The sequence below is a fragment of the Amblyraja radiata genome, chromosome 1 (genome assembly GCF_010909765.2).
Source record: "Amblyraja radiata isolate CabotCenter1 chromosome 1, sAmbRad1.1.pri, whole genome shotgun sequence".
NCBI classification, from domain to species: domain Eukaryota; kingdom Metazoa; phylum Chordata; class Chondrichthyes; order Rajiformes; family Rajidae; genus Amblyraja; species Amblyraja radiata.
The window spans coordinates 30,292,251-30,313,149 of NC_045956.1; the positions used below are offsets into that span (position 1 = coordinate 30,292,251).

General features: G+C 45.2%; 1 protein-coding gene across 1 annotated transcript in view; it reads left to right on the forward strand.

Annotated features, from left to right (window-relative positions):
- lyar (Ly1 antibody reactive) overlaps positions 1 to 14,304 on the forward strand; it is a 30,885-nt gene extending 16,581 nt beyond the window's left edge. The window contains 5 exon segments of the mRNA XM_033038562.1: positions 1,077 to 1,246; positions 1,248 to 1,403; positions 3,730 to 3,807; positions 12,679 to 12,764; positions 13,944 to 14,304. Of these exon segments, the coding sequence (XP_032894453.1) occupies positions 1,077 to 1,246; positions 1,248 to 1,403; positions 3,730 to 3,807; positions 12,679 to 12,764; positions 13,944 to 14,081 (628 nt within the window). The 3' untranslated portion in view covers positions 14,082 to 14,304.
- The last annotated feature ends 6,595 nt before the right edge of the window (positions 14,305 to 20,899 follow it).

A 20,899-nucleotide genomic window follows, 5' to 3' on the forward strand; every position in this document is an offset into this window, starting at 1 on the left:
TTCCTTGGAGCACAGAAGGATGAGGGGTGATCTTATAGAGGTGTATACAATCACGAGACGAATAAATTGGTTAATGTACAGAGCCTTGCCCAGAGTAGTGAATCAAATAGCAGAGGACATAGGTTTAAAGTGAAGGGGAAAAGATTAATAGGAATCTGAGGGTAACTTTTTCACACAAAAGGTGATGGGTTATGGAAAAGCTGCCAGAGGAGATAGTTGAGGCTGGACTATCGCAATGTTTAAGAACAGTTAGACAGTTACATCGATCAGGACAGGTTTGGAGGGATATGGACCAAATGCAGGCACGTGGGACTGGTGTAGCTGGAACATGTTGGCCGCTGTGTGGCGAGTTGGGCTGAAGGGCCTGTTTCCACAACTGCATGACTCGATGACAATGGCCTGCAAAATTGGGAAACCAAGAAAGGGATACCAGAATCAGAGTTGTCTTGGTGCAGAAAGTTGGTGGAGTTGAGAGAGACTTTGGAAATGCAATTTAACTCTGTGACACTGCATTGGTGATTTGAAGAGACTTACTTCAGTTTTGACACCATTGATTTCAGAGGAGGTTGTTGATCTTCGAGTTTTTAATTAACAAAGAAGAAATTGGAAGGAGTCACAACCTAGGATATCATGAAAACAAATGTTACAAAGGGATATTAAAGGTCACCTGGACAAAGAGGCATTAATTTCACAATAGAAGGTGTGTAATGAGTGAAACACATGTACAGAAACGTGCAAGTTGAAAGTTGAACTTGTACTTCAAGAACTTGTGGACGCTGGAATCATTTACAATTGTGATAGGTGATGCCTAATCTTGGTGCTATATTATACAGAGGATCATGAGGTGATATTAATAGCAAAAATTTAAAACAACTTATTTACTGTGTGGTAGGGATATGGAAGTTGCACAGAAAATGTAAGGTGTTTATCTTGACAATTCTACGATTGTACTTAATATTACCATAAATTAAGTTTAATATTACATAAAATGATATTAATATTGCTTGCCTTTTTTTAAGTGCCAAGGATAAAAACACCCAGCAACAATATCAGAAACAGAACCCAGAATGGTGAAGGTCCTCAGAGTCAGTAGAAACAAACTCGGATCAGGCCCTTGTCACAGAAAATATTGAGAAGAAGAAGAACAAAGGGAACGAAAGGAAGAAAGAAAAAACAAAACCAAAAAAAACAAAGAAACATTTGCAGGAGGATGAAAACGGGTTGGATCATAAACCGGATTACAAAATGAAGAGAAAAAGAAGAAAAAACGAAGAAATTGAACGACAGAGAAGAAGCCCGTGCGGTGGAGGATAATGGACAGGATATCCAGCAGCAGGGTAGTGAGAACTCACAAAGCAAAGTGAGGGTGTGGGAAACGGAAGCATGCAAATCATCCGCTGAAGGTGGGTATCGGTATTTATAATCATCAATGAAATCTGGGTGGGAATGAGAAAACCACTATTTCACATAATAGACTATTCATTATTGTCTGCATTATGAGGGTGGTCAAAATTATTTTATGTTCGGTAGGGAAAAAATTGCATTTCGGTTGTTTCCAAAATAATCTCCTTTGAGGATTCCTTCTGCAACGTGGGACTGGTGTAGCTGGGACATGTTGGCTGCTGTGGGAGAGTTGGGCTGAAGGGCCTGTTTCCACACTGCATGACTCAATGACAATGGCCTGCAGAAATTGGACGTTGGAGGAAAGTATTTAATTGGAGACAAGGCAGATTACCATGTCGGGAGCTAAGGAGGATAGATTGGGATCAGTTAATATTGGGTAAATCCACAGAGGACATTTAAAGGCCAGCTGAACAAAGTGTCAGATCAGCATGTTGCAGTAAGGGAACTGTGGATAACCAAGGAGCTTGGTCAGGAAGAAAAAGGAAATATATGTTAGGTTTGATAAGGTAGCATCTGACGAAGCTAATGAAGAACATAAAACAAGTAGGAAAGCACTGAAATGGGTGATTAGAAGGGGCAAGAGAGTGGTTACAAGGGGCAAAGTATTAAGGAAAATCCCAAGGCTTTTTATACGTATATGTTAAAAAGAAGAGGGTGTCCAGGGAGAAGGTAGGACCACTCAAGGATAAAGGAGGGTATCTGCTTGGAGTCAGAGGCTGTACGTGATGTACTAAACAAGTACTCTGCACCAGTTTTCACCAAGGAGAAGGACTTGAAGGCCAGTGAGATCAGTGTGGAGAATACAAATATGCTAGGGCAGTTTGAGATCGAGAAGGAGGTAGTGCTAAGGCTCCTGAAGAGCATTAAGGTGGACATGTCCCCAGGGCCTGATGGAATTCATCCCAGGTTATTGAGGAAGGCAAGCGAGGAGATTGTGGGCCTTGACAGGGATTTTTGCTTCTTCTCTGGCCACAGGTGAGGTCCCGGAGGACTGGAGAGTGGCCAATGTTGTTCTTTTGTTTAAGAAAGGAAGTAGCGAGAATCCAGGGAACTGTAAACTAGTGAGCCTCACTTCGGTGGTTGGGAAATCATTGGAGAGAATTCTTTGAGATAGGATTTACTCGATTTGGAAGAGAATTAGCTAATTGGGGATAGCCAGCACGGCTTCATATGTAATAGATCGTGTCTCACTAACATGATTGGGTTTTTTTGAGGAGGTGTCGCCAAACATGGGGTGGGTGAAGAAGGATTCATTGGCGCACCTAAGATAGACACAAAAAGCTGGAGTAGCTCCGCGGGTCAGATAGCATCCCCGGAGAAAAGGAGTAGGTGATGTTTCGGGACGAGACCCTTCAGACACGTTTTGAGTGGAGATCCTTCTTCAGACAGTTCACTGTGGCACCTTGTGAATCAAGGGTGACGTCAGAGGCCGGGGCTCTAAGCGGCCGGGGAGACGATGGGAACCAGGGGTGGCATCAGCAGGTCTGTCTGCTACATCTGAAATCTGTTATAAAGCAGACTGTTAAAACAAGGGTTTATTGTATATACCTTTGATCATTGTCAATATTTCTCAAGCTTCTTCGTGGATTGACACCTTGTCGTGGTGGAGAAGCTTGTGGGGTCCTGAGATCCTGAAAGCGATGTCGCCTGGAGCTATGCTCCTGGTAGGGCCACCCATGGCGGTAAGGTCGAGGGGGAGGTCTCTGACAAAGAGCAATCCAACCAGGACCTCAACGGTGGAACAGGCGGAGGACGATGGCTGACTTTAGTGGAGCGTCACAACGGCTGGGAAGGCGGATGAAGGCTGCAGCAGAAAAGGGTCTCTGGTCGTCGTGGACTCCATGCCACTGGATCCTGACCCAGATCTGTCAAGAACCGTGTGGTGGCTGTCTGTGCACCAGTCTCCCCACGTTAAACAAAGTCACGCACAGGCGTCCTCCATGAGAGGACAGACATACTCATTTCGAGTGACCGCCGATGATGATGATTTCTCATGAAACAGGGCAAAATCTGTAGGAAAGATATGGATAAATTTGATGTATGCATGTGGGTTGAAGGATGAAAATCGAACTACAATATTTCAACTTTCTTAATACTGAAACAAGTGGCTTTATCAAATGAAACTTTCATTTCCAGATTTTAAAAATGAATTCAAACAAAAGTACGTTCTTTGGGATTGGGTGCACAATACTATTTAAATTTACTTTTGAACTATTTGGCTTTCTGCATTCTAATCATGGCCAACTACAATATTTTAATGCAATCTTTTTATTCAAGGCAACAAGCTTTTACTGACTGATACTCTTTTTTTTGCATGTCACACAGGTGAACCCAAATCGAAAGAGAAGAAAGTTAAAATTGCGGAAACTGAAGATGTGGAAGAAAATAATGAGACAAAGCCAGGTATTCCATTCACAACACATCAGAAATCCACGCATCCATGTGTCAAGACGTACATCAATATTCGGGCATGGGTTGATGAGTGGTGAATAACACCCGTGCCCCAAAATTCACGGCAGTGACCGTCTGCAACATCAGGGAGACTAATGTTCAAAACTAAATTGCAGAATCTAGAACACCAAAACAAAATCAGAAAACGCAGAGATAGACACATTCTTGATTAGAACGGGTGTCAAGGTTAACGGGGAGAAGGCAAGAAATTGGATTGGGAGGCTGAGATCAGCCATGATTGAATGGCGGAGTAGACTCGATGGGCCGAATGGCCTAATTCTACTCCTTGAACTTGTGAAAATCCTGGAAATACTCAACACATCAAGTTGTGTCTCTGGGAAGAGGAACAGGTTTTTTGCTCCGGTTTCCTCCCACACTCCAAAGACTGACAGGTTTGTAGGTTAATTAGCTTCTGCATATTGGATATTGTCCCTAGTGTGTAGGATAGTGCTAATAGACGGGGATCACCGGTCAGCGTGGTCTCAGTGGCCCGGAGGGCCTGCTTCCACGCTGTATCTCTCAAATGAAAACTAAAAAACAGAGTTAACATGGAAACATGGAAAATAGGTGCAGGAGGAGGCCATTTGGCCTCTCGAGCCAGCACCGCCATTCATTGTGATCATGGCTGATCATCCCCAATCAATAACCCGTGCCTGCCTTCTCCCCATATCCCCTGATTCCACTAGCCCCTAGAGCTCTATCTAACTCTTAAATCCATTCAGTGATTTGGCCTCTACTGCCCTCTGTGGCAGGGAATTCCACAAATTCACAACTCTCTGGGTGAAAAAGTTTTTCTCACCTCAGTCTTAAATAGCCTCCCCTTTATTCGTCAAAGAAGTGAATAAAATTGACTTGTTCAAGTCAAAGAAGTGAATAAAATTGATGCATGCATGTTTTCTGAAGTCCCTTACAATCAGAAACGGCTGAATTTATAATAGGAAACAAAGAAATGGCTGACAAGTACTTTTTTGTTTTCCTTAGTGAAGACAGAACCAGCAATCTCCCAGAAATACTAGGGGGGCAAGGATCTAGTGGGAGGGAGGAACTGAAGGGAATCCACATTATTCAGGAAATGGTGTTAGGTAAACTGTTGGGACAGAAGGCAGATAAATCCCCAGGGCCTGATGGTCTGCATCCCAGAGTATTCAAGGAGGTGGCCCCAGAAATCGTGGATTCATTGGTGATCATTTTCCAATGTTCTATGGACTCTGGATCAGTTCCTGTGGACTGGAGGGTAGCCAATGTGATCCCACTTTTAAAGAAAGGAGGGAGAGAGAAAACAAAATTATAGACCAGTTAGCCTGACATCGGTGGTGAAGACGCTTGAGTTGATTATTAAAGATGTAATAGCAGCGCATTTGGAAAGCAGTGACAGGATCAGTCAAAGTCAGCATGGATTTATGAAGGGGAAATCATGCTTGACTATTTTTCGTGGATGTAACAAGTAGAATGGATAAGTGAGAGCCAGTGGATGCGGTGTATCTGGACTTTCAAAAAGCCTTTGTCAAGGTCACACACGAGATTAGGGTGCAAAATTAGAGCACATGGTATTGGGGGTAGAGTATAGACATGGATAGAGAACTAGTTGACAGACAGGAAGCAAAGAGTAGGAATTAACAGGCAGTGATTAGTGGGGTGCCGTAAGGCTCAGTGCTGGGTTATTTACAATATATATTAACGATTTAGACAAAGGAATTAAATGTAACATCTCCAAGTTTGCGGATGACACAAAGCTGGGTGGCAGTGTGAGCTGCAAGGAGGATGCTATGAGGCTGCAGGGTGACTTGGATAGGTTGGGTGAGTGGGCTGATGCATGGCAGATGCAGTATAATGTGGATAAATGTGAGGTTATCCACTTTAGTGGCAAGAATAGGAAGGCAGATTATTATCTGAATGGTGTAGGAAAGAACTTCTGGTGCTGGTTTCAATCGAAGGTAGACACAAAATGCTCAGACTGAAGAAGGGTCTCGACCCGAAACATCATCCATTCCTTCTCTCCATAGATGCTGCCTGTCCCGCTGTTACTCCAGCATTGTGTGTCTATCATTATCTGAATGGTGTCAGATTCAGAAAAGGGGGGGGTACAATGAGACCTAGGTGTCCTTATACAAGAGTCACTGAAAGAAAGCATGCAGGTACAGCAGGAAGTGAAGAAAGCAAAAGGCATGTTGGCCTTCATTGTGAGAGGATTTGAGTATAGGAGCAAGGAGGTCCTACTGCAGTTGTACAGAGCGCTGGTGAGACCACACATGGAGTATTGTGTGCAGTTTTGGTCTAATTTGAGGAAGGACATTCTTGCTATTGAGGGAGTGCAGAGTAGGTTCACCAGGTTAATTCCCGGGATGGCGGGACAGACATATGATGAAAGAATTGGTCGACTGGGCTTATATTCACTGGAATTTAGAAGGATGAGAAGGGATCTTATCTATATTACTAAAACTCTGCTCTTGACCGCTTTTGGCGATCTGTGCTGCGATTTCCGAGAGAATGCCGCCACCTACGGCCGTCATTTTTGGCCACCTCGCTCAGAGCCCCCCTCCGCCGCATGTGTGCTGAGGATTTGTCCCGTCGATGAAATATGACGGAGATATTAATGTTTTTACAAAATTCCCCATTCTCTCTGCTGCTCCTGCTGGTGGGATGGGGGAGGGACTATAAAACCAGGAAGTGGTGTGCCCCAATCAGTCTCTACAACATGGAGGTCTGAGCTCTGAATGACTGAACAAATGTTTACACAGCTGTGAGTAAGTACCCTTAATTTGGTTTGAAAATGAAAATATGGTTATGGTTAGTTTGAAGGAAAAAAGCACTGCCTGCAAATGGTTGTTTGGGTTCTCTCTCTCTCCTCTCTCCTCTTTTGCTCCCCCCCCCTCCCCCCCCCCCCCCCCCCTCTCCACCCCCCCCCCCCTCCTCTCCCCCCCCCTCTCCTCTCTCCCCCCCTCCTCTCTCCCCCCCCTCTCCTCTCTTCCCCCCCTCTCCTCTCTTCCTCTCCTCTCTCCCCCCCCCTCCTCTCTCCACTCTCCCCCCTCTCCCCTTCCCCCCCTCTCCCTTCCCCCCCTCTCCCTTCCCCCCTCCCTTCCCCTCCTCTCCCCACCCTCTCCTCTTCCCCCACCCTCTCCTCTTCCCCCCCTCCTCTCCCCCCCCTCTCCTCTTCCCCCCCCCTCTCCTCTCCCCCCCCCTCTTCTCTCCCCCCCTCTCCTCTCCCCTCCCCCCCTCTCCTCGTCCCCCCTCTCTCCCCCCCTCTCCTCTTCCCCCCTTCTCCTCTTCCCCCCTCTCCTCTTCCCCCCCTCTCCTCTTCCCCCCCTCTCCTCTTCCACCTCTCTCTCTTCCCCCCCCTCCTCTCCCCCCCTCCTGCTTGCCCCCCCTCCTCTTCCCCCCTCTCCTCTCTTCCCCCCCCTCCTCTTCCCCCCCTCTTCCTCTTCCCCCCCTCTCCCCACCCCTGCTCCTCTCCTCACCCCTCTCCTCTTCCCCCTCTCCTCTCCCCGCTCTCCTCTCCCCCTCGTCCTCTCCCCCTCTCCTCTCCTCTCCCCCTCTCTCTCTCCCCTCCATCCCCTCCCCCACCCTCCCTCCCCTAAACCCCTCCCTGCTCCCCACCTCTCCCCCTCACCCCCCTCTCAGCACCCCCTCTCTCTCCCCCTCACTCTCACCCTCTCTCTCTCCTCCCCTCTCTCTCTGTCTCTGCCCCTTCTCTCTCTGCCCTCACTCTCTACTCCCCCCCCCCCCCCCTCTCTAGATGTGACTGCAAGTTGGGGGCTATGGTTGGTATAGCCCCCAAGTAGATAGGGTTGTTATGGGGTAAAAGGCGCAAATTAATAATATTAATATAATATCAAGGGGGGTAATTAGCGTGAGTGTGGGGGGGGGGGGGGGAGGGGGGGATAGTTAGTGTGTGTGACGCTGCATGCCGCCTCCCCCCCCACAACCGCACGTTGGGGGAACAGACCCAACGGGTCTGCACTTGGTCTAGTAGAAACATAAAATGCAGGATGCAGGAATAATGGTCCCGATGTTGGGGGAGTCCAGAACCAGGGGTCACTGTTTAAGAACAAGGGGTAGGCCATTTAGGACTGAAATGAGGAAAAACCTTTTCACCCAAATGGAATCAAAGGATATGGGGAGAAAGCAGAAAAGGGGTATGATTTTGGATGATCAGCTATGATCATATTGAATGGCGGTGCTGCCTCGAGAATGGCCTACTCTTGCACCGATTTTCTATGTTTATTGTAGTGTGCTGACTTAACTACAATATTTAACTGCTGACTCCATAACTCCTTGCTTCACTCATCCCTTTCCACCCATACCACCGCCTCCCAGATACTTTCCCCTGCATTGAGGTGTATAAAACCATGGGAGGAATAGATCAGGTAGATGCACCAAGTCTCTTCCCACAATAGAGGAACCAGGGACATAGTACATAGGTTTACGGTGAAGGGGAAAAGATTTAACAGGAATCGGAGTGGTACCTTTTTGACACAAAGGCAGGTGGCTGGAACATGCTGCCAGAGGAGGTAGTTGAGGCAGGGACTATCGCAATGTTTAAGAAACAATTAGACAGGTACAATGATAGGACAGGTTTAGAGCGACATTGGCCAAACACAGGCAGGTGGGACCAGTGAAGCTGGGACATGTTGGCCGGTGTGGGCAAGCTGGGCCGAAAGGCCTGTTTCCACACTGTATCGCTCTATGACACAATAACCACCAGAGATGCAACACCTGATCGTTTATCTCCTCCCTCGACTCCATCTATGGACTTTGACATTCCTTTCAGGTGAGACAGAGGTTGACATGTACCTCCTCTAACCTCTTCTAATGCATCCAATGTTCCCAACGTGGGCTCAGGTACATCAGCGAGACCAAATGTAGACCTGCTGACTGTTTCGTTGAAAACAGAGCTTGGTCCTATGGGACCTCCCAGTTGCCAATCATTTCAACTCCCCTTCCCATTCCCACACTGACCTTTCTGTCCTGGGCCTCCTCCATTGCCAGAGTGCGACCACACGCAAATAGGAGGAACACCACTTCGTATTTCACTTTGGTAGTTTACAACCCAGCAGTATGAATATTCTCTAAGTAATACTCCCCCCCCCCCCCCCCTTCCCCCTTCTTGCCCCTTCCTCCTCCCAAGTAATAGTTTCTCTTGAATTTCCCTACCAACAATGAGCCTACACACTTTCCCTACCAATAATGAGCCTACCTGACAAACGCCTTGCCTGAGGTCATTTGTGGCTGGCCCTGAATGGTCCTGGTTTTGTTCTCTCCTCCAGCTCTTCACCCCCTCCACCCCGTCTTTCAGTCTGTGGAAGGGTCCCAAACTGAACATCACTCATCCCTTCTCTCCAGAGATGCTGCCTGACCAACTGAATTACTCCAGCACTTTGTGTCTATCTTTGATATAAACCAGCATCTGCAATTCTTTATTTCTACAATATTTAATTTCTCAAGTTACTGAAACAGGTTGTACTATAAACCCAGGCTTGGATTTCTTCATTCGTGAGACAAATGGACTATGACGTGAAATGCTGTTTTATTTGTGTTTATCCTTGACTATCAATGGCTTTATCGCCAATAAATCTCTCTCCATCAACAGACAAGAAACTCAATGTCTCAATGGAAACTACACACTTGAGTGCAATGGCTATACACGCACGTCAATGAATTAAAATGCTAGAAAAACTCAGCAATCAGTCGTGTCCCATTGAGATGAGGAAGTTTGTTACCATTCCTTCATTGCCCCTGGGTCTGAATCCACCATGTCCCTGCTGAATAGTGGGAGTACACTCACTGCAGCAATTCAAAAGACTAATCGTCACTCATGTGGAAGTTGTAGATGTAGTCCAGTCTATCACACAGACCAGACTCCCAACCATTGACTCTATCTACACTTCACCCTGCCTCAGAAAAGCAGCCAACATAATCAAAGAGTTATCCCACCCCTGTCATACCACCTTCTCCCCGCTTCGGTCAGGCATAAGATACGGATTCTTGAAAGCAGCACCACCACACTCGATGGGGGGGGGGGGGGGGGGGTAGCTTCTTCCCATGTGTTATCATGCTTCAGAATAGTCCTTCCATAAGGTCATAAATAATAGGAACAGAATTAGGCCTTTCGGCCCATTAAGTCTACTCCCTATTCAATCATGGCTGATCTGTCTCTCGCTCCAAACCCCATTCTCCTGCTTGCTCTCCATAACCCCTGATTCCCGTACTAATCAAAAATCTATATCTGCTTTAAAAATATCCACTGACTTTGCCTCCACATCGTTCTGTAGCCAAGAATTCCACAGATTCACCATCCTCTGACTAAAGAAATTCCTTCTCATCTCCTTCCTAAAGGAATGTTCTTTAATTCTGAAGCTATGACCTCCAGTCCTAGACTCTCCCACTAATGGAAACATAAGCTCGGATACTTTCCGAATCATCTCTACCCCATTGCGGACATTGACTTTGTGGAATTGGTAAACTACAATGCTGAGAACTATTTTTTGCACTCTGTATCTTCCCCTTTGCTCTACCTATTGTACTGGAGTTTGACTTAATTGTGTTTATGCTAAGAGAATACAGGGTGACTTGTACAGGTTTGGGGAGTGGGCAGATGCATGGCAGATGAAGTTTAATGCGGATAAATGTGAGGTTATCCACTTTGTTAGCAAAAACAGGAAGGCAGATTACTATCTAAATGGCGTGAAGTTGGGGAATGGGGAAGTACAACGGGATCTGGGGGTCCTTGTTCATCAGTCTATGAAAGTAAGCATGCAGGTACAGCAGGCAGTGAAGAAAGCGAATGGCATGTTGGCCTTTATAAGAAGAGGAATCAAATATAGGAGCAAAGAGGTCCTTCTGCAGATGTACAGAGCCCTAGTGAGACCACACTTGGAGTATTGTGTGCAGTTTTGGTCCCCCAATTTGAGGAAGGACATTCTTGCTATTGAGGGAGTGCAGCGTAGGTTTACAAGGTTAATTCCCGGGATGGCGGGACTGTCATATGCCGAGTGAATGGAGCAGCTTGGCTTGTACACTCCGGAGTTTAGAAGGATGAGAGGGAATCTCATTGAAACATATAAGATTGTTAAGGGTTTGGACACGCTAGAGGCAGGAAACATGTTCCCGCTGTTGGGGGAGTCCAGAACCAGGGGCCACAGTTTAAGAATCAGGAGTAAGCCATGTAGAACGGAGACGAGGAAACACTTTGTCTAACAGAGAATGGTGAGTCTGTAGAATTCTCTGCCACAGAGGGCGGTGGAGGCACGTTCTCTGGATGCTTTCAAGAGAGAGCTAGATAGGGCTCTTAAAAATAGCGGAGTCAGGGGATATGGGGAGAAGGCAGGAATGGGGTACTGATTGGGGATGATCACATTGAATGGAGGTGCTGGTTCGTAGGGCCGAATGGCCTACTCCTGCACCTATTGTCTATTGTTTATGTATAGTATTATCTGACCTGGTTGGATAGCATGTAAAACAAAATGCTCGTTCACTGTACTTCAGTACGCATGGCAATACAAACCTAAATCTTAAGAGCAGGGATAGGCCATAAATGCCGGCTTTGACACTGATACTGTAAATGAAAATCAATAAATAGTGTAAATACGAGCACTTCAGAACTTAACCAAGTGTGGAGGTCAGGGTTCAGTTGGTGAGTGTGCAGCAATTGATGTGTAGGAAGGAACTGCAGATGCTGGTTTAAACCGAAGATAGACTTAAAATGCTGGAGTAACTCAGCGGGACAGGCAGCAACTCTGGAGAGAAGGAATGGGTGACGCTTCATGTTGAGACCCTTCTTTAGTTTGACCCGAAACGTCACCCATTTCATCTCTCCAGAGATGCTGCCTGTCCCGCTGAGTTACTCCAGCATTTTGTGTCTGTGAAGCGATTGATGAGTGATTTGCAGAGATAACCCAGTGTTTTAACGGTGTGCCTGCTTACAGATCCCGCACAGAACTCTGCACGTTTTGAATCTTTATCAGTGTCTGGGATAACGGGTCACCTTCATAAAACCCGGCAACTTTGGCACATGGCTTTGCCAAATTTTTCTCGGCAGTATTGTGAGAGGTGCTACTAGGGAGTGGGATCGGTAGTAATGAGGGCGAATGCAACACTAGCATTTATTTCGAGAGGACTGTAATACAAAAACAGGGATGTAATGTTGAGGTTTTATAAGGGACTGGTCAGACTGCATTTGGAGTATCGTGAGTGGTTTTGGGCCCCATATCCGAGGAAGGATGAGCTGGCATTGGAGAGGATCCAGAAGAGGTTTGTGAAAATGATCCCAGGAATGATTGGGTTAACGTATGATGAGCTTTTGAAGGCACTGGGCATGTACTCGCCAGAGTTTAAAAGGATGAGTGAGGGGGGACCTCATTTGAACTTACCGAATAGTGAAAGGCCTAGATAGAGTGAATGTGGAGAGGATGTTTCCACTAGTGGGAGGATCTAGGACCAGAGGCCATCAAATATGAATATAATTCAGAATAAAAGGGCGTACCTTTAGAAAGGAGATGAGAAGGAAATTATTTAGTCAGGGGGTGGTGAATCTGTGGAATTCATTGCCACAGAGGGCTGTGAAGGCCATAATTGGGTATTTTTAAGGTTGAAATGGACAGATTTGTCATTAGTAAGGGTGTCAGGGGTTATGGGGTGAAGGCAGGAGAATGGGGTTGAGAGGGAGAGATAGATCATCCATGATTGAATGGCGGAGTAGACATGATGAGCCGAATGGCCTTATTCTGCCCCTAGAACTTGTGAACCTATGTGCCACTCAGCAAAATCTGGATCAGTAATTTCTTGTAGACCAGAGGATGCTACAATGTGAGTTCTCGTTTATTTCAGGGAAGTTCAACTGGAAAAGAACAATCAAGATGGTTCTACAGCAGTCTCCAGAGCAAGAAATCTCAGTTAAAAAGTTGAGAAAAAAGGTAGGTTTTGTCATGGCTTTAAAAAGGTAAACACGTAGTACAGCGTTTCTCAACCGTGGATCCCCGGAACGCTCGGGTTCCGCGAGAGGTTCGCTAGGGGATCCGAGAGAAATAGTGATAAATAGGCTAATCATATGTAAATGCATTTTTGATTCATTTTTGTGTTTTATTATACACGTACGGCATATTTAGCGAGGTCTATTTAGCATATTTAGCGATGTCATATTTAGCGACGTCTATACGGCGCCAGTGTGAAACGGCCTTTAGTGGTCAGTGGACAGGAGCTGTACGTGACAGACTCATGTGTCATCAAGTGACTCACAGACGCATAGACGGTCTCCATCAGTCTTGTCTGTGCTTCCTGGAGTGCAGGTACAGTCCCTCATTCACCATCGTTATTTAGTCATTTTTACCCATCATTTAGGGATGTTATATGAATTTTAAAAATGTAAATATGTTAATGTTTATTTTTGTTAGTTTAGCAAAAGTTTATTTATGTGTGTTGTTAGTTTATAAGAAGTTTATGTGTGTTGCTCTCTCTCTCTCTCTCTCTCTGTCTCTGTCTCTCTCTCGTTTTATTTGTATGATTTATCCTATGCCTTTTCAACATTGTCAATAAACAATTAAGTAATTGTGGTAGTTATTATCTGTTTTCGTCTGTGTATATGTTTCATTTATGATGTTGGTTATTTATGTTTATTTTATGTGTTTACAGATATGGTTGATTTTTTTGTGTGAATGAAAACCTCGATTTGATTTCAGTTTTTTTTTTTTGCATTGTCAATAAACTTGAGGAAAAACGTGTGTTATTTTTTGCTTAAACAATTTATCAGAAAAATATATTATTTTTGCCTTATGAACTTTTAAGTTTATGAAAGAGAAAGAAAGAGATTAATAAAGATATATAATAATTTTTATGTAGGGATTCCCTGAGACATGTAAATTATTCGCTGGGGTAAAAAGGTTGAGAAATGCTGAAGTAGTGTGAGATAAGATGATGATTTTGAAGTGATGAAAGCATGAAAACCAAAAACGTGAAATTGTGGTTACTAATGGAAATAATTTCAGCTTTTAAAAACTGAATTTCTGTACCCTGTTTCTGATTATTTTAGTTACTTCCCATCTGATGTAGTTATTCTTCGTTACACTCTCATTTGTAATATATTTAAACTTTTCCAGGTGCTATCGCAGTACTATGCTGAAGTTGGTGCCAGTAACTTCAAATCTGAAGAAGATCTCCAAGCGACTTTTATCAAAAAGATAAAATGTAACCCCACATTTAAAGTAAAGAAGGATAAAGTGAGACTTGTAAGTTAGCATCTGGAATGAACCATTTGTACATGTGCAAATCAATGAATGGACCACATAGAGACAGAACATGGTATGATATTCTGCTTCTTTAAATGGATTTAAGAACATTTCCTCATTCGGCTGATGTTGAAATTTCAGTTTTGAAATTAAGTGATGACTGGATCTTCATTGTGACATGAAAATACTGTACTCTTTAATAAAACACGCTATTTTTACATGTGCTGACAGAGCTTACTTCTCCCCCAATCTTGGTTTTTGTTTGAAATTGTCGTCATTTTTCCACCTAACACTGAACAACTTCAGGATTTCCCAACAAAAATTGAAGATAGTCATAGGGTCATAGTGATACAGCGTGGAAACAGGACCTTCGGCCCAACTTGCCCATACTTGAAAAAATATCCCAGCTACACAAGTCCCACCTGCCCGCGTTTGGTCCTATCCCAGCCTCAACTTTGTGTGAAAAAGTTAATACATTTTATTTTATTTATTTATTTATGGGCGCCTTTCAAGAGTCTCAAGGACACCTTACAAAAATTGAGCATGTATAGGAAAAACATGTAAGGGGAATGAAATAAATAGTAGAGACATGACTAGTACACAAAGTAAAGACAGAATTCAATACAAAACACAGCATGAGGCAATTAATGCACAGATGAAAAGGGACGGGGACGTGGGGCTAAGGATAGGCAGAGGTGAAGAGATGGGTCTTGAGGCGGGACTGGAAGATGGGGAGGGACACGGAATTGCGGATCAGTTGGGGGAGGGAGTTCCAGAGCCTGGGAGCTGCCCTGGAGAAGGCTCTGTCCCCAAAACTGCGGAGGTTGGACTTGTGGATGGAGAGGAGACCGGCTGATGTGGATCTGAGGGACCGTGAGGGTTGGTAGGGGGAGAGGAGGTCAATGAGATATGTGGGGGCCAGATGGTGGAGGGCTTTGTAGGTGAGGACCAGGATTTTGTAGGTGATCCGGTGGGAGATGGGAAGCCAGTGAAGTTTTTTGAGGACTGGAGTGATGTGATGCCAGGATTTGGTGTGGGTGATGAGTCGGGCGGCTGCGTTCTGGACCAGTTGGAGTCGGTTGATGTAGGTGGAGCTGATGCCAAGGAGAAGTGAGTTGCAATAGTCCAGTCGGGAGGAGATGAAGGCATGGATGAGTCTTTCAGCAGCAGGCGGTGTGAGAGAGGGTCTGAGTTTGGCGATGTTGCGGAGATGAAAGAAGGAGGTTTTAATGACATGGCGGATGTGAGGCTCAAGGGAGAGGGTGGAATCAAAGATCACGCCAAGGTTGCGGGCCTGGGGAGATGGGGAGACAGTGGTGCCGTCGATGGTGAGAGTGGGGTTATTGATTTTGCTGAGTGTGGCTTTGGAGCCTATGAGGAGGAATTCTGTCTTATCGCTGTTGAGTTTGAGGAAATTATGTTGCATCCAGGTTTTTATAGCTGACAAACAGGAGTTGATATGGGAGAGGGGGGGGTTGTGGGGGGATTTGGTGCCAAGGTAAATCTGGGTGTCATCAGCGTAACAGTGGAAGTCCAGATTGAAGTGGCGGAGTATCTGACCAAGGGGGAGGATGTAGATGATGAAGAGGAGGGGGCCGAGTACGGAGCCTTGGGGAACGCCTTGAGTGACTGCGGCTGTAGCAGAGGTGTGGTTGTGGAGAGAGATTAAGTGGGATCTGTTGGAAAGGTAGGAACGGAGCCAGCTGAGTGCAGAGCCTTCAATGCCGAGGTCCTTGAGTCTGGTGAGCAGGATGTTATGGTTCACTGTATCGAAGGCTGCGCTCAGGTCGAGGAGGATGAGGATGTTGAAGGAACCAGTGTCAGCAGAGGTGAGGAGGTCGTTGAGGACTTTGAGGAGAGCAGTTTCTGTGCTATGGAGGGGGCGAAAGCCAGATTGGAGGGGTTCAAGTAGGTTATACGCAAGGAGGTGGGAATGAAGTTGCGACGCAACGATACGCTCCAGGGTTTTTGAAAGGAAGGGGAGGTTTGAGATTGGGCGGGTAGTTAATGAGAGAGGAGGGATCAAGACCAGGTTTCTTTAAGATTGGTGTAACGGCAGCAGTTTTGAAAGCGGAGGGGACAATTCCTTGGGACAATGAGGAGTTGAAGAGATTAGTGAGGTAGGGGCAGAGTACGGGGAGGCAGGACTTCAACAGGGGAGTGGGGAGAGGGTCGAGGGAGCAGGTGGTGGGTTTGGAAGAGCTGATGAGTTTGGAGATTTCAATAGGGGTGACCAGGTCAAACTGGGAGAGGAAGCAGTGTGGAGGAGGGGTAAGGAGGTCAGTGGAGATGTTGAAAGGAGGGGCCGTGGTAGGTGGTGGAGTAGATGCTGGGGAGTCGGGTACAGGGGATAAAGATTGATAGATGGTGCTGATTTTATCAGCGAAAAAGTGGAGGAATGAGTTGCAGAGATCCGGAGTAGAGGTAGGGAGAGTGTTGGCTCGAGGCTTGAGGAGGTTGCCCACTGTGGAGAAGAGGGTTCTGTGGTTTAGGCAGGGATCAGTGAATATGGAGGAGAGGTAGGCAGATTTTGCAGCAATGAGGGCATCTTTGTAGTCAGTGAGGTAGAGTTTGTAAGCTTCAAGGTGGACTGTGAGAGATGATTTCTTTATTAGTCGTTCGAGTTGGCGACCAGTCTGTTTCAGTTTACGAAGTGAGGTGTGTACCAGGGTGAGGAAGTTACCCCTCAGGTTCCTATTAAATCTTTTCCCCTTCACCTTAAACCTATGTCCTCTAGTCCTCGATTCCCCTACTCTGAACAAGAGACTTTGTGTCTCTACCCGATCTATTCCTCTCATGATTTTATACACCTCTATAAGATCACCCTTCATCCTCCTGCGCTCCAAGGAATAGTCTCTCAGCCTCCTCAGCCTCTCCCTATAGTTCAGACCCTCCAGTCCTGGCAACATCCTTGTAAGATGACACCAGTTTTATTTATTTCAACATCTCTAATTGCAAATTGATGCAGAATTCCTCTGAAACCCAGCATGGAAACAAAGAATTGGAGCAATGCACCATAATGGCGTAAATGTAGCCTGGTGCAAAAATGCACAAACTACTTCTCTATTGATTTCATTGGAGGGAAATAGCTGTGAGGAACACTATGAAGTTGATGGTCAGCACGTGATCAGTGGACCAAAGAACCTGCTTCCATGCTGTACCTCTCTATATGACTCAGGTAGCCAAGTGTAGATATTTGTAGAATTGTAGAAGTTAAATCGGTTCAGTTCAGTTTGCTGCAATTTCTTGCGGTCTTGGATGGAGCTGTTACCAAACCAAGCTGTGACACATCCTGATAAAATGCTTTCTATGGTGCATCTGTAGAAGTTGCTGGAGAGTTGTAGGGGACATGCTGAGCTTCCTGATGGGCCTGTCCCACTTAGGCGACCATGTTCATGTTCATGTCCAGAATGTAGCCGCCATGGAGAGTAGCGAGAATTCTCGTGCCGTAGGTGCATTGGTAGTGGGTTGCCAGCAGGTCGTAGGTTGTAGCCGGTGCTGACCGGTGAATGTCATTGGTTCATTGGGGGGGAAAAACGTAATCAGTAGTTTTCAGAACCAAGGATAACCGATCAGTAATGTTAATGTCCGCTGAGCTTCACAGCCGTGTATCTCTGGCTTCTTAAAAGTTGTCTCCACTCTTTCTCCCCCCTCTCTTTTAAAGGACTTACGTGACCCTTCCCGTACACTGGGCTTTCACCTTCTTAATTACAGCGGCAACCTTCCTGTTCATCGTGGCGTGAGTCTGTATCACATTGGCTTTGCATCGTGTGAATTTCACATGCTCCTCCCGCTTGCCCTGTCCCCCGCCTGCATAACAGAGTTTGTGAATGAAAACCTTCCTGCTTTTTTAAGTGACTATTGTCTGCTTTTACTTGTCCAGAATGTGTGTGTGTGTTTGTGCATTTGAGAGTGTGTGCATGTGTGCAGCACTTATACATGAGTATGTGCATGTACCTATCTGTGTATTTCTGTAAAGATAGTAGTCAGGGGGTTGAAAGGGGGATCAGTGAGTTTACCAGAAGCCACAGGGAGACTAGGAAGACACAGTGGAGGCCAAGCCTTTATCTATAAGGCCAGCCTCTCCAATCACCTTATTGCTGCTGGGTTTCTTAAACCTTATGAAAACCTATAAAATGAGTGGATTATGATTTAACTTTGTCATTGAGGTGATCAAGATGAGATTCATGCATCAAACTACCCAGAGTTATAATAATCGCACCAGATACCTGTGGAGCTGGCATTTATAAGTGTTTAACACCCCCTCCCGCATCCTCATCCCTCCCCCAGCATCATCTCGGGGAGACAGAAAAATTAACATTACTTGAAATGGTCGTGAGGGTAAGGTAGAGGTACAGAGGGATAGGATAGAAAAATGGAGGAGGACTGACTGAACTTTGATGCCTTCTACCACAGTGAAGAATGTTGTGGTGGGTGTTGGTATTCAATTCTATTGTGTACTGTGTGGCTTTTTTTAAGTGTACCGCTGCTGGCAAATTCATTTCACTGCACCTTCGGTTGCACGTGCGGAAGAAATTTGACGTTGACTTTGTCTGAGGCCTTTCCGATACATAAAGTCAATCCATCCTTTCTTCCATCCTTCATTCCACTTCACCTCTCCCACTCGGTTGATGATGAAGTGTTGTCGTTTTTTTTATGTTGCTTGGTTTTTGAACAGTATCTTTTGTTAGTGGTCTCAGGTTGTTGCATTGTGCCAGATAAAGGGGCTGTCAAGTCACTCCTTCTGAGGACTATCAGTGTAAGGTTGGTAGCAATGGCCTTGTGCATAGGTAGCCTTAACTGCTTCCAGGTTCGCCTCCTGCCTGACTAACATGCAATTTATTGGTCAAAGGTCTTGGGTTTCCAAACAGCTCTGCAGGAATTGTGCTATATGGTATCATTCAAGGAAATCCTACACTTGCTGTTGTTCCCAATTTGGATTCTTACTGAAAGTTAACCTGCTGCTGGCAATAAGCAACATTCTGAAGAGATGAACATAACTTGCATTTGATCAGTGAAAGTGTACTTGGTCATTAATACTTTGACCTCATTGTTCTTCCCAGGATCAGAGATGAACTTGTATTTCAGCCATTAGTAAGAAACTCTGAAATTAATGGTGTTCACATAATCAGAGAGAAACATATTTTCCTGCCATCGTTTGAACTTTTAAACACACATTTATACATTTGCTGCAGCATATTTTCCTCAATTTCATAGCTATATTGCTCCATGATAGCTCATTGTAATTAATAAGTAAAATTGAGAGAAGGGCTGGGTCTCCTTACTTAAAAATCTAAAGGGCCTGTCCCACTTGGCGATTTTTTTCGGCGACTGCCGGCGTCGTATCACTGTCGCCAAAAGATTCGGAACATTTCAAAACCAAGCGGCGACAAAAAAAATGTTGCAACACCTGAAAAAACACCGCGCGTCAATACGTCATCACGCCGCAGATTTTTCAGTGACCTGATACATCAGTCGATGTTGCCGGCAGTCACCGAAAAAATCGCCAAGTGGCACAGGCCCTTTTCATATAAAAATGTAAATGTCAGTTATGTACACGGAAACATTTCTTTATATCCTGAACAAAGGCAATACCGATGCAAATCAGTATCATGATTAATGAAATCAGTTGGTAAAGCTGCTGCCTCACAATGCCAGAGACCTGGGTTGGATCCTAACCGTGGGTGTTGTCTGTATGGAGTTTGCACGTTCTCCCGGTGACTGTGGGTTTCCTTCGGGTGCTCCAATTTTCTCCCACATCCCAAAGACGAGCAGGTTTGTAGGTTAATTGCCCTTCATGTATAGGGAGTGCATGAACGAGAAAGTAGGGTGTATAATAACAATGAACTTGTGTGAATGGGTGATTGATGGTTAGTGGGACTCAATGGACCACAGAGTTTGTTTCCATACTTCAATCAATGACACAATGCAAAAGGAACCTTTCCATGAGCAGTAATCCAGCAGTTGCACTTCATATTTAATAAAATGGGCAGCCTTGTCTCAATATTTTAAATTATAATTTTGATCAGTTATTAATAACATATCAATATATGATATTCAGTTATTTCCACTGTAACCTAATTGGTGTGGAATAAAATTTAAATGTTTTAAAACTTTCACATAACATGAAAGAAATTCTATTTATATTTGATTTTTCATTCGATTCAATATCTCCTATTACTTAATTGTCTTTTGTGAGAAAGCAAATGCTATTGAGCTAATCTATTGACCTCTTCGATAACAATCGCAAATTGGACAGGAAAGGTAGTTTTTATAAATGATGAAATAAATGGCTGCAGTCAGAACAATATATAGGAAAAATTGTCAGTTTATTAACATTTCAGAAGTTGGCTCTATGCAAAACTGGAGCCTTCTGAACTCTTTATTAAAATCATGCCAGATAGGCAAATACATAATAATGCTCAGTTCAGCTCAGCTCGACTCTGTGCAGCTCTTTTTGTTTTTTTAATCAAATGACGAACACAGACCAGTGATTTGCCCTTCTTGAGCTGCTGGAGGGCCGTGGTCAATTCATCCAGTGTCAAGGGGTTCAGTGTCGGAGGAGTCATCGTCAACGAGCAGCTCCACTAACTGCTGACAGACTCCTCACCACTTCTCCAGCGAATAGAAGGGTGAACCGCAGTCCAAATCATGGAGCATTTGGATCCGCAACCTCATGTACATGCCTCGCGATTGTTCGAACTGCTGCTCCCTCAGCGCGTCCTTCTTCTCCTGGTATTCCCTCCAGAGGATCGGGTCCCCGACGGTCTGACTTAGACGCAAATCCAAATTGTGCAGCTCGCTCCCGAGCTGTTTGACCTAGGAAT